At 49.2% G+C, this 12,297-nt stretch overlaps 1 protein-coding gene across 1 annotated transcript in view; it reads right to left on the bottom strand.

Moving 5' to 3' along the window:
• Nucleotides 1-12,297, bottom strand: part of LOC125043050 — a 29,164-nt gene that overhangs the window by 10,843 nt on the left and 6,024 nt on the right. The window contains exons 3-4 of the mRNA XM_047639004.1: nt 11,994-12,297; nt 894-995 (exon numbers count right to left, since the gene is read on the bottom strand). The exon at nt 11,994-12,297 is cut by the window's right edge and continues 209 nt beyond it. Of these exons, the coding sequence (XP_047494960.1) occupies nt 894-995; nt 11,994-12,297 (406 nt within the window). The remainder of the gene's footprint in view (nt 1-893; nt 996-11,993) is intronic.

Genomic DNA, 12,297 nt, shown 5'->3' with positions numbered 1-12,297 from the left:
TCTGTTTCAACTGCAGGAGCAGCTTCAACAGCAGGTTCTGCTTCAACTGCAGGTTCTGTTTCAACTGCAGGAGCTGCTTCAACAGCAGGTTCTGCTTCAACTGCAGGTTCTATCTCAACTGCAGGAGCTGCTTCAACAGCAGGTTCTGTTTTAACTGCAGCTGCTGCTTCAACTGCAGGTTCTATCTCAACTGCAGGAGCTGCTTCAACAGCAGGTTCTGCTTCAACTGCAGGTTCTGTTTCAACTGCAGGAGCTGCTTCAACAGAAGGTTCGATTTCAGCTGCAGGAGCAGCTTCAACAGCAGGTTCTGCTTCAACTGCAGGTTCTATCTCAACTGCAGGAGCTGCTTCAACAGCAGGTTCTGCTTCAACTGCAGGTTCTATCTCAACTGCAGGAGCTGCTTCAACAGCAGGTTCTGTTTCAACTGCAGGAGCTGCTTCAACAGCAGGTTCTGCTTCAACTGCAGGAGCTGCTTCAACAGCAGGTTCTGCTTCAACTGCAGGTTCTGTTTCAACTGCAGGAGCAGCTTCAACAGCAGGTTCTGTTTTAACTGCAGCTGCTGCTTCAACTGCAGGTTCTATCTCAACTGCAGGAGCTGCTTCAACAGCAGGTTCTGTTTTAACTGCAGCTGCTGCTTCAACTGCAGGAGCTGCTTCAACAGCAGGTTCTGCTTCAACTGCAGGTTCTATCTCAACTGCAGGAGCTGCTTCAACAGAAGGTTCGATTTCAGCTGCAGGAGCAGCTTCAACAGCAGGTTCTGCTTCAACTGCAGGTTCTATCTCAACTGCAGGAGCTGCTTCAACAGCAGGTTCTGCTTCAACTGCAGGAGCTGCTTCAACAGAAGGTTCGATTTCAGCTGCAGGAGCAGCTTCAACAGCAGGTTCTGCTTCAACTGCAGGAGCTGCTTCAACAGAAGGTTCGATTTCAGCTGCAGGAGCAGCTTCAACAGCAGGTTCTGTTTTAACTGCAGCTGCTGCTTCAACTGCAGGTTCTATCTCAACTGCAGGAGCTGCTTCAACAGCAGGTTCTGCTTCAACTGCAGGTTCTATCTCAACTGCAGGAGCTGCTTCAACAGCAGGTTCTGCTTCAACTGCAGGAGCTGCTTCAACAGCAGGTTCTGCTTCAACTGCAGGTTCTATCTCAACTGCAGGAGCTGCTTCAACAGCAGGTTCTGCTTCAACTGCAGGAGCAGCTTCAACAGCAGGTTCTGCTTCAACTGCAGGAGCTGCTTCAACAGAAGGTTCGATTTCAGCTGCAGGAGCAGCTTCAACAGCAGGTTCTGCTTCAACTGCAGGTTCTGTTTCAACTGCAGGAGCTGCTTCAACAGCAGGTTCTGCTTCAACTGCAGGAGCTGCTTCAACAGCAGGTTCTGCTTCAACTGCAGGTTCTATCTCAACTGCAGGAGCTGCTTCAACAGAAGGTTCGATTTCAGCTGCAGGAGCAGCTTCAACAGCAGGTTCTGCTTCAACTGCAGGTTCTATCTCAACTGCAGGAGCTGCTTCAACAGCAGGTTCTGTTTTAACTGCAGCTGCTGCTTCAACTGCAGGTTCTGTTTCAACTGCAGGAGCAGCTTCAACAGCAGGTTCTGCTTCAACTGCAGGAGCAGCTTCAACAGCTGGTTCTGGAGTAACAGCCTCAATAACAGCTGGTTCAGGAGTAACAGCCTCAATAACAGCTGGTTCAGGAGTAACAGCCTCAACAACAGCTGGTTCAGGAGTAACAGCCTCAACAACAGCTGGTTCAGGAGTAACAGCCTCAATAACAGCTGGTTCAGGAGTAACAGCCTCAATAACAGCTGGTTCAGGAGTAACAGCCTCAACAACAGCTGGTTCAGGTGATACAGCCTCAACAACAGCTGGTTCAGGAGTAACAGCCTCAACAACAGCTGGTTCAGGAGTAACAGCCTCAATAACAGCTGGTTCAGGAGTAACAGCCTCAACAACAGCTGGTTCAGGAGTAACAGCCTCAATAACAGCTGGTTCAGGTGATACAGCCTCAACAACAGCTGGTTCAGGAGTAACAGCCTCAATAACAGCTGGTTCAGGTGATACAGCCTCAACAACAGCTGGTTCAGGTGATACAGCCTCAACAACAGCTGGTTCAGGAGTAACAGCCTCAATAACAGCTGGTTCAGGAGTAACAGCCTCAATAACAGCTGGTTCAGGTGATACAGCCTCAACAACAGCTGGTTCAGGAGTAACAGCCTCAATAACAGCTGGTTCAGGTGATACAGCCTCAACAACAGCTGGTTCAGGAGTAACAGCCTCAATAACAGCTGGTTCAGGAGTAACAGCCTCAATAACAGCTGGTTCAGGAGTAACAGCCTCAATAACAGCTGGTTCAGGAGTAACAGCCTCAATAACAGCTGGTTCAGGAGTAACAGCCTCAATAACAGCTGGTTCAGGAGTAACAGCCTCAATAACAGCTGGTTCAGGAGTAACAGCCTCAATAACAGCTGGTTCAGGTGATACAGCCTCAACAACAGCTGGTTCAGGAGTAACAGCCTCAACAACAGCTGGTTCAGGAGTAACAGCCTCAATAACAGCTGGTTCAGGAGTAACAGCCTCAATAACAGCTGGTTCAGGTGATACAGCCTCAACAACAGCTGGTTCAGGAGTAACAGCCTCAATAACAGCTGGTTCAGGTGATACAGCCTCAACAACATCTGGTTCAGGAGTAACAGCCTCAATAACAGCTGGTTCAGGAGTAACAGCCTCAATAACAGCTGGTTCAGGAGTAACAGCCTCAATAACAGCTGGTTCTGGAGTAACAGCCTCAATAACAGCTGGTTCAGGAGTAACAGCCTCAATAACAGCTGGTTCAGGTGATACAGCCTCAACAACAGCTGGTTCAGGAGTAACAGCCTCAATAACAGCTGGTTCAGGTGATACAGCCTCAACAACAGCTGGTTCAGGTGATACAGCCTCAACAACAGCTGGTTCAGGAGTAACAGCCTCAATAACAGCTGGTTCAGGTGATACAGCCTCAACAACAGCTGGTTCAGGAGTAACAGCCTCAATAACAGCTGGTTCAGGAGTAACAGCCTCAATAACAGCTGGTTCAGGAGCTACAGCCTCAACAACAGCTGGTTCAGGTGATACAGCCTCAACAACAGCTGGTTCAGGTGATACAGCCTCAACAACAGCTGGTTCAGGTGATACAGCCTCAACAACAGCTGGTTCAGGAGTAACAGCCTCAACAACAGCTGGTTCAGGAGTAACAGCCTCAATAACAGCTGGTTCAGGAGTAACAGCCTCAATAACAGCTGGTTCAGGAGTAACAGCCTCAACAACAGCTGGTTCAGGTGATACAGCCTCAACAACAGCTGGTTCAGGAGTAACAGCCTCAATAACAGCTGGTTCAGGTGATACAGCCTCAACAACAGCTGGTTCAGGAGTAACAGCCTCAACAACAGCTGGTTCAGGAGTAACAGCCTCAATAACAGCTGGTTCAGGAGTAACAGCCTCAATAACAGCTGGTTCAGGTGATACAGCCTCAACAACAGCTGGTTCAGGAGTAACAGCCTCAACAACAGCTGGTTCAGGTGATACAGCCTCAACAACAGCTGGTTCAGGAGTAACAGCCTCAATAACAGCTGGTTCAGGAGTAACAGCCTCAATAACAGCTGGTTCAGGAGTAACAGCCTCAATAACAGCTGGTTCAGGAGTAACAGCCTCAACAACAGCTGGTTCAGAAGCTACAGCCTCAGCAACAACAGCTGGTTCAGGAGTAACAGCCTCAACAACAGCTGGTTCAGGAGTAACAGCCTCAACAACAGCTGGTTCAGGAGTAACAGCCTCAATAACAGCTGGTTCAGGAGTAACAGCCTCAACAACAGCTGGTTCAGGTGATACAGCCTCAACAACAGCTGGTTCAGGTGATACAGCCTCAACAACAGCTGGTTCAGGAGTAACAGCCTCAATAACAGCTGGTTCAGGTGATACAGCCTCAACAACAGCTGGTTCAGGAGTAACAGCCTCAATAACAGCTGGTTCAGGAGTAACAGCCTCAATAACAGCTGGTTCAGGTGATACAGCCTCAACAACAGCTGGTTCAGGAGTAACAGCCTCAATAACAGCTGGTTCAGGAGTAACAGCCTCAATAACAGCTGGTTCAGGAGTAACAGCCTCAACAACAGCTGGTTCAGGAGTAACAGCCTCAATAACAGCTGGTTCAGGAGTAACAGCCTCAATAACAGCTGGTTCAGGAGTAACAGCCTCAATAACAGCTGGTTCAGGAGTAACAGCCTCAATAACAGCTGGTTCAGGTGATACAGCCTCAACAACAGCTGGTTCAGGAGTAACAGCCTCAATAACAGCTGGTTCAGGAGTAACAGCCTCAATAACAGCTGGTTCAGGAGTAACAGCCTCAACAACAGCTGGTTCAGGAGTAACAGCCTCAATAACAGCTGGTTCAGGTGATACAGCCTCAACAACAGCTGGTTCAGGAGTAACAGCCTCAACAACAGCTGGTTCAGGAGTAACAGCCTCAACAACAGCTGGTTCAGGAGTAACAGCCTCAATAACAGCTGGTTCAGGAGTAACAGCCTCAACAACAGCTGGTTCAGGAGTAACAGCCTCAATAACAGCTGGTTCAGGAGTAACAGCCTCAATAACAGCTGGTTCAGGAGTAACAGCCTCAACAACAGCTGGTTCAGGTGATACAGCCTCAACAACAGCTGGTTCAGGAGTAACAGCCTCAATAACAGCTGGTTCAGGAGTAACAGCCTCAACAACAGCTGGTTCAGGTGATACAGCCTCAACAACAGCTGGTTCAGGAGTAACAGCCTCAATAACAGCTGGTTCAGGAGTAACAGCCTCAACAACAGCTGGTTCAGGAGTAACAGCCTCAACAACAGCTGGTTCAGGAGTAACAGCCTCAACAACAGCTGGTTCAGGAGTAACAGCCTCAACAACAGCTGGTTCAGGAGCTACAGCCTCAGCAACAGCTGGTTCAGGTGATACAGCCTCAACAACAGCTGGTTCAGGAGTAACAGCCTCAATAACAGCTGGTTCAGGAGTAACAGCCTCAATAACAGCTGGTTCAGGAGTAACAGCCTCAACAACAGCTGGTTCAGGAGTAACAGCCTCAACAACAGCTGGTTCAGGAGTAACAGCCTCAATAACAGCTGGTTCAGGAGTAACAGCCTCAATAACAGCTGGTTCAGGAGTAACAGCCTCAACAACAGCTGGTTCAGGAGTAACAGCCTCAATAACAGCTGGTTCAGGAGTAACAGCCTCAATAACAGCTGGTTCAGGAGTAACAGCCTCAACAACAGCTGGTTCAGGAGATACAGCCTCAACAACAGCTGGTTCAGGTGATACAGCCTCAACAACAGCTGGTTCAGGTGATACAGCCTCAACAACAGCTGGTTCAGGAGTAACAGCCTCAACAACAGCTGGTTCAGGAGTAACAGCCTCAATAACAGCTGGTTCAGGTGATACAGCCTCAGCAACAGCTGGTTCAGGTGCTACAGGCTCAGCAACAACATCTGGTTCAGGAGTAACAGCCTCAATAACAGCTGGTTCAGGAGTAACAGCCTCAACAACAGCTGGTTCAGGAGTAACAGCCTCAATAACAGCTGGTTCAGGTGATACAGCCTCAACAACAGCTGGTTCAGGAGTAACAGCCTCAACAACAGCTGGTTCAGGAGCAACAGCCTCAACAACAGCTGGTTCAGGAGCTACAGCCTCAACAACAGCTGGTTCAGGTGATACAGCCTCAACAACAGCTGGTTCAGGTGATACAGCCTCAACAACAGCTGGTTCAGGAGTAACAGCCTCAACAACAGCTGGTTCAGGTGATACAGCCTCAACAACAGCTGGTTCAGGAGTAACAGCCTCAACAACAGCTGGTTCAGGAGTAACAGCCTCAATAACAGCTGGTTCAGGTGATACAGCCTCAACAACAGCTGGTTCAGGTGATACAGCCTCAACAACAGCTGGTTCAGGTGATACAGCCTCAACAACAGCTGGTTCAGGAGTAACAGCCTCAATAACAGCTGGTTCAGGAGTAACAGCCTCAATAACAGCTGGTTCAGGAGTAACAGCCTCAATAACAGCTGGTTCAGGAGTAACAGCCTCAATAACAGCTGGTTCAGGAGTAACAGCCTCAATAACAGCTGGTTCAGGTGATACAGCCTCAACAACAGCTGGTTCAGGAGTAACAGCCTCAATAACAGCTGGTTCAGGAGTAACAGCCTCAATAACAGCTGGTTCAGGAGTAACAGCCTCAACAACAGCTGGTTCAGGTGATACAGCCTCAACAACAGCTGGTTCAGGAGTAACAGCCTCAATAACAGCTGGTTCAGGAGTAACAGCCTCAACAACAGCTGGTTCAGGAGTAACAGCCTCAACAACAGCTGGTTCAGGTGATACAGCCTCAACAACAGCTGGTTCAGGAGTAACAGCCTCAATAACAGCTGGTTCAGGAGTAACAGCCTCAACAACAGCTGGTTCAGGAGTAACAGCCTCAATAACAGCTGGTTCAGGAGTAACAGCCTCAACAACAGCTGGTTCAGGAGTAACAGCCTCAATAACAGCTGGTTCAGGAGTAACAGCCTCAATAACAGCTGGTTCAGGAGTAACAGCCTCAATAACAGCTGGTTCAGGAGTAACAGCCTCAATAACAGCTGGTTCAGGAGTAACAGCCTCAACAACAGCTGGTTCAGGAGTAACAGCCTCAATAACAGCTGGTTCAGGAGTAACAGCCTCAATAACAGCTGGTTCAGGAGTAACAGCCTCAATAACAGCTGGTTCAGGAGTAACAGCCTCAACAACAGCTGGTTCAGGAGTAACAGCCTCAACAACAGCTGGTTCAGGAGTAACAGCCTCAATAACAGCTGGTTCAGGAGTAACAGCCTCAATAACAGCTGGTTCAGGAGTAACAGCCTCAATAACAGCTGGTTCAGGAGTAACAGCCTCAATAACAGCTGGTTCAGGAGTAACAGCCTCAACAACAGCTGGTTCAGGAGTAACAGCCTCAATAACAGCTGGTTCAGGTGATACAGCCTCAACAACAGCTGGTTCAGGTGATACAGCCTCAACAACAGCTGGTTCAGGAGTAACAGCCTCAATAACAGCTGGTTCAGGTGATACAGCCTCAACAACAGCTGGTTCAGGTGATACAGCCTCAACAACAGCTGGTTCAGGAGTAACAGCCTCAATAACAGCTGGTTCAGGTGATACAGCCTCAACAACAGCTGGTTCAGGAGTAACAGCCTCAATAACAGCTGGTTCAGGAGTAACAGCCTCAATAACAGCTGGTTCAGGAGTAACAGCCTCAACAACAGCTGGTTCAGGAGTAACAGCCTCAACAACAGCTGGTTCAGGAGTAACAGCCTCAACAACAGCTGGTTCAGGAGTAACAGCCTCAATAACAGCTGGTTCAGGTGATACAGCCTCAACAACAGCTGGTTCAGGAGTAACAGCCTCAATAACAGCTGGTTCAGGAGTAACAGCCTCAATAACAGCTGGTTCAGGAGTAACAGCCTCAATAACAGCTGGTTCAGGAGTAACAGCCTCAACAACAGCTGGTTCAGGTGATACAGCCTCAACAACAGCTGGTTCAGGTGATACAGCCTCAACAACAGCTGGTTCAGGTGATACAGCCTCAACAACAGCTGGTTCAGGAGTAACAGCCTCAACAACAGCTGGTTCAGGAGTAACAGCCTCAATAACAGCTGGTTCAGGAGTAACAGCCTCAATAACAGCTGGTTCAGGAGTAACAGCCTCAACAACAGCTGGTTCAGGTGATACAGCCTCAACAACAGCTGGTTCAGGTGATACAGCCTCAACAACAGCTGGTTCAGGTGATACAGCCTCAACAACAGCTGGTTCAGGAGTAACAGCCTCAATAACAGCTGGTTCAGGTGATACAGCCTCAACAACAGCTGGTTCAGGAGTAACAGCCTCAATAACAGCTGGTTCAGGAGTAACAGCCTCAACAACAGCTGGTTCAGGAGTAACAGCCTCAATAACAGCTGGTTCAGGAGTAACAGCCTCAACAACAGCTGGTTCAGGAGTAACAGCCTCAACAACAGCTGGTTCAGGAGTAACAGCCTCAACAACAGCTGGTTCAGGAGTAACAGCCTCAATAACAGCTGGTTCAGGAGTAACAGCCTCAACAACAGCTGGTTCAGGAGTAACAGCCTCAATAACAGCTGGTTCAGGAGTAACAGCCTCAATAACAGCTGGTTCAGGAGTAACAGCCTCAACAACAGCTGGTTCAGGAGTAACAGCCTCAATAACAGCTGGTTCAGGAGTAACAGCCTCAATAACAGCTGGTTCAGGAGTAACAGCCTCAATAACAGCTGGTTCAGGAGTAACAGCCTCAATAACAGCTGGTTCAGGAGTAACAGCCTCAATAACAGCTGGTTCAGGTGATACAGCCTCAACAACAGCTGGTTCAGGAGTAACAGCCTCAATAACAGCTGGTTCAGGAGTAACAGCCTCAATAACAGCTGGTTCAGGAGTAACAGCCTCAATAACAGCTGGTTCAGGAGTAACAGCCTCAATAACAGCTGGTTCAGGAGTAACAGCCTCAATAACAGCTGGTTCAGGAGTAACAGCCTCAATAACAGCTGGTTCAGGAGTAACAGCCTCAACAACAGCTGGTTCAGGAGTAACAGCCTCAACAACAGCTGGTTCAGGAGTAACAGCCTCAACAACAGCTGGTTCAGGAGTAACAGCCTCAATAACAGCTGGTTCAGGAGTAACAGCCTCAATAACAGCTGGTTCAGGAGTAACAGCCTCAATAACAGCTGGTTCAGGAGTAACAGCCTCAACAACAGCTGGTTCAGGAGTAACAGCCTCAATAACAGCTGGTTCAGGTGATACAGCCTCAACAACAGCTGGTTCAGGAGTAACAGCCTCAACAACAGCTGGTTCAGGAGTAACAGCCTCAATAACAGCTGGTTCAGGAGTAACAGCCTCAACAACAGCTGGTTCAGGAGTAACAGCCTCAATAACAGCTGGTTCAGGAGTAACAGCCTCAATAACAGCTGGTTCAGGAGTAACAGCCTCAACAACAGCTGGTTCAGGAGTAACAGCCTCAATAACAGCTGGTTCAGGAGTAACAGCCTCAGCAACAGCTGGTTCAGGTGCTACAGGCTCAACAACAGCTGGTTCAGGAGTAACAGCCTCAACAACAGCTGGTTCAGGAGTAACAGCCTCAACAACAGCTGGTTCAGGAGTAACAGCCTCAACAACAGCTGGTTCAGGAGTAACAGCCTCAATAACAGCTGGTTCAGGAGTAACAGCCTCAACAACAGCTGGTTCAGGAGTAACAGCCTCAATAACAGCTGGTTCAGGTGCTACAGGCTCAGCAACAACAGCTGGTTCAGGAGTAACAGCCTCAATAACAGCTGGTTCAGGAGTAACAGCCTCAACAACAGCTGGTTCAGGAGCTACAGGCTCAGCAACAGCTGGTTCAGGAGTAACAGCCTCAACAACAGCTGGTTCAGGAGTAACAGCCTCAACAACAGCTGGTTCAGGTGATACAGCCTCAACAACAGCTGGTTCAGGAGTAACAGCCTCAATAACAGCTGGTTCAGGTGATACAGCCTCAACAACAGCTGGTTCAGGAGTAACAGCCTCAATAACAGCTGGTTCAGGTGATACAGCCTCAACAACAGCTGGTTCAGGAGTAACAGCCTCAATAACAGCTGGTTCAGGAGTAACAGCCTCAATAACAGCTGGTTCAGGAGTAACAGCCTCAATAACAGCTGGTTCAGGAGTAACAGCCTCAATAACAGCTGGTTCAGGAGTAACAGCCTCAATAACAGCTGGTTCAGGAGTAACAGCCTCAATAACAGCTGGTTCAGGTGATACAGCCTCAACAACAGCTGGTTCAGGAGTAACAGCCTCAATAACAGCTGGTTCAGGAGTAACAGCCTCAATAACAGCTGGTTCAGGTGATACAGCCTCAACAACAGCTGGTTCAGGAGTAACAGCCTCAATAACAGCTGGTTCAGGTGATACAGCCTCAACAACAGCTGGTTCAGGAGTAACAGCCTCAATAACAGCTGGTTCAGGAGTAACAGCCTCAATAACAGCTGGTTCAGGAGTAACAGCCTCAATAACAGCTGGTTCAGGTGATACAGCCTCAACAACAGCTGGTTCAGGAGTAACAGCCTCAACAACAGCTGGTTCAGGAGTAACAGCCTCAATAACAGCTGGTTCAGGAGTAACAGCCTCAACAACAGCTGGTTCAGGAGTAACAGCCTCAATAACAGCTGGTTCAGGAGTAACAGCCTCAATAACAGCTGGTTCAGGAGTAACAGCCTCAACAACAGCTGGTTCAGGTGATACAGCCTCAACAACAGCTGGTTCAGGAGTAACAGCCTCAACAACAGCTGGTTCAGGAGTAACAGCCTCAATAACAGCTGGTTCAGGAGTAACAGCCTCAATAACAGCTGGTTCAGGAGTAACAGCCTCAATAACAGCTGGTTCAGGTGATACAGCCTCAACAACAGCTGGTTCAGGAGTAACAGCCTCAATAACAGCTGGTTCAGGAGTAACAGCCTCAACAACAGCTGGTTCAGGAGTAACAGCCTCAATAACAGCTGGTTCAGGAGTAACAGCCTCAATAACAGCTGGTTCAGGTGATACAGCCTCAACAACAGCTGGTTCAGGTGCTACAGCCTCAACAACAGCTGGTTCAGGTGATACAGCCTCAACAACAGCTGGTTCAGGTGATACAGCCTCAACAACAGCTGGTTCAGGTGATACAGCCTCAACAACAGCTGGTTCAGGTGATACAGCCTCAACAACAGCTGGTTCAGGAGTAACAGCCTCAATAACAGCTGGTTCAGGTGATACAGCCTCAACAACAGCTGGTTCAGGTGATACAGCCTCAACAACAGCTGGTTCAGGTGATACAGCCTCAACAACAGCTGGTTCAGGAGTAACAGCCTCAACAACAGCTGGTTCAGGTGATACAGCCTCAACAACAGCTGGTTCAGGAGTAACAGCCTCAATAACAGCTGGTTCAGGTGATACAGCCTCAACAACAGCTGGTTCAGGTGATACAGCCTCAACAACAGCTGGTTCAGGTGATACAGCCTCAACAACAGCTGGTTCAGGAGTAACAGCCTCAACAACAGCTGGTTCAGGTGCTACAGCCTCAACAACAGCTGGTTCAGGTGATACAGCCTCAACAACAGCTGGTTCAGGTGATACAGCCTCAACAACAGCTGGTTCAGGTGATACAGCCTCAACAACAGCTGGTTCAGGTGATACAGCCTCAGCAACAACATCTGGTTCAGGAGTAACAGCCTCAATAACAGCTGGTTCAGGAGTAACAGCCTCAATAACAGCTGGTTCAGGAGTAACAGCCTCAACAACAGCTGGTTCAGGAGTAACAGCCTCAATAACAGCTGGTTCAGGTGATACAGCCTCAACAACAGCTGGTTCAGGTGATACAGCCTCAACAACAGCTGGTTCAGGAGTAACAGCCTCAATAACAGCTGGTTCAGGTGATACAGCCTCAACAACAGCTGGTTCAGGAGTAACAGCCTCAATAACAGCTGGTTCAGGAGTAACAGCCTCAATAACAGCTGGTTCAGGAGTAACAGCCTCAATAACAGCTGGTTCAGGAGTAACAGCCTCAACAACAGCTGGTTCAGGTGATACAGCCTCAACAACAGCTGGTTCAGGAGTAACAGCCTCAACAACAGCTGGTTCAGGAGTAACAGCCTCAATAACAGCTGGTTCAGGTGATACAGCCTCAACAACAGCTGGTTCAGGAGTAACAGCCTCAATAACAGCTGGTTCAGGTGATACAGCCTCAACAACAGCTGGTTCAGGTGATACAGCCTCAACAACAGCTGGTTCAGGAGTAACAGCCTCAATAACAGCTGGTTCAGGAGTAACAGCCTCAATAACAGCTGGTTCAGGTGATACAGCCTCAACAACAGCTGGTTCAGGAGTAACAGCCTCAATAACAGCTGGTTCAGGTGATACAGCCTCAACAACAGCTGGTTCAGGAGTAACAGCCTCAATAACAGCTGGGACTTCTGCAGGAGCAGCAGGTGCTTCCTCTACAGGTGCAGCTGGTGCCTCTTCAGTAGGTGCTGCTGGTGCCTCCTCGGCAGGTGCTGCTGGTGCTTCCTCGGCAGGTGCAGCTGGTACTTCCTCGGCAGGTGCAGCTGGTGCTTCCTCGGCAGGTGCAGCTGGTGCTTCCTCGGCAGGTGCAGCTGGCGCCTCCTCAGCAGGTGCAGCTGGTGCTTCCTCGGCAGGAGCAGCTGGTGCTTCCTCGGCAGGAGCAGCTGGTGCTTCTTCGACAGGTGCAGCTGCT

Source organism: Penaeus chinensis, chromosome 33 (genome assembly GCF_019202785.1).
Source record: "Penaeus chinensis breed Huanghai No. 1 chromosome 33, ASM1920278v2, whole genome shotgun sequence".
Taxonomy (NCBI): Eukaryota; Metazoa; Arthropoda; class Malacostraca; order Decapoda; family Penaeidae; genus Penaeus; species Penaeus chinensis.
This window is presented reverse-complemented; position numbering and strand designations above follow the sequence as displayed.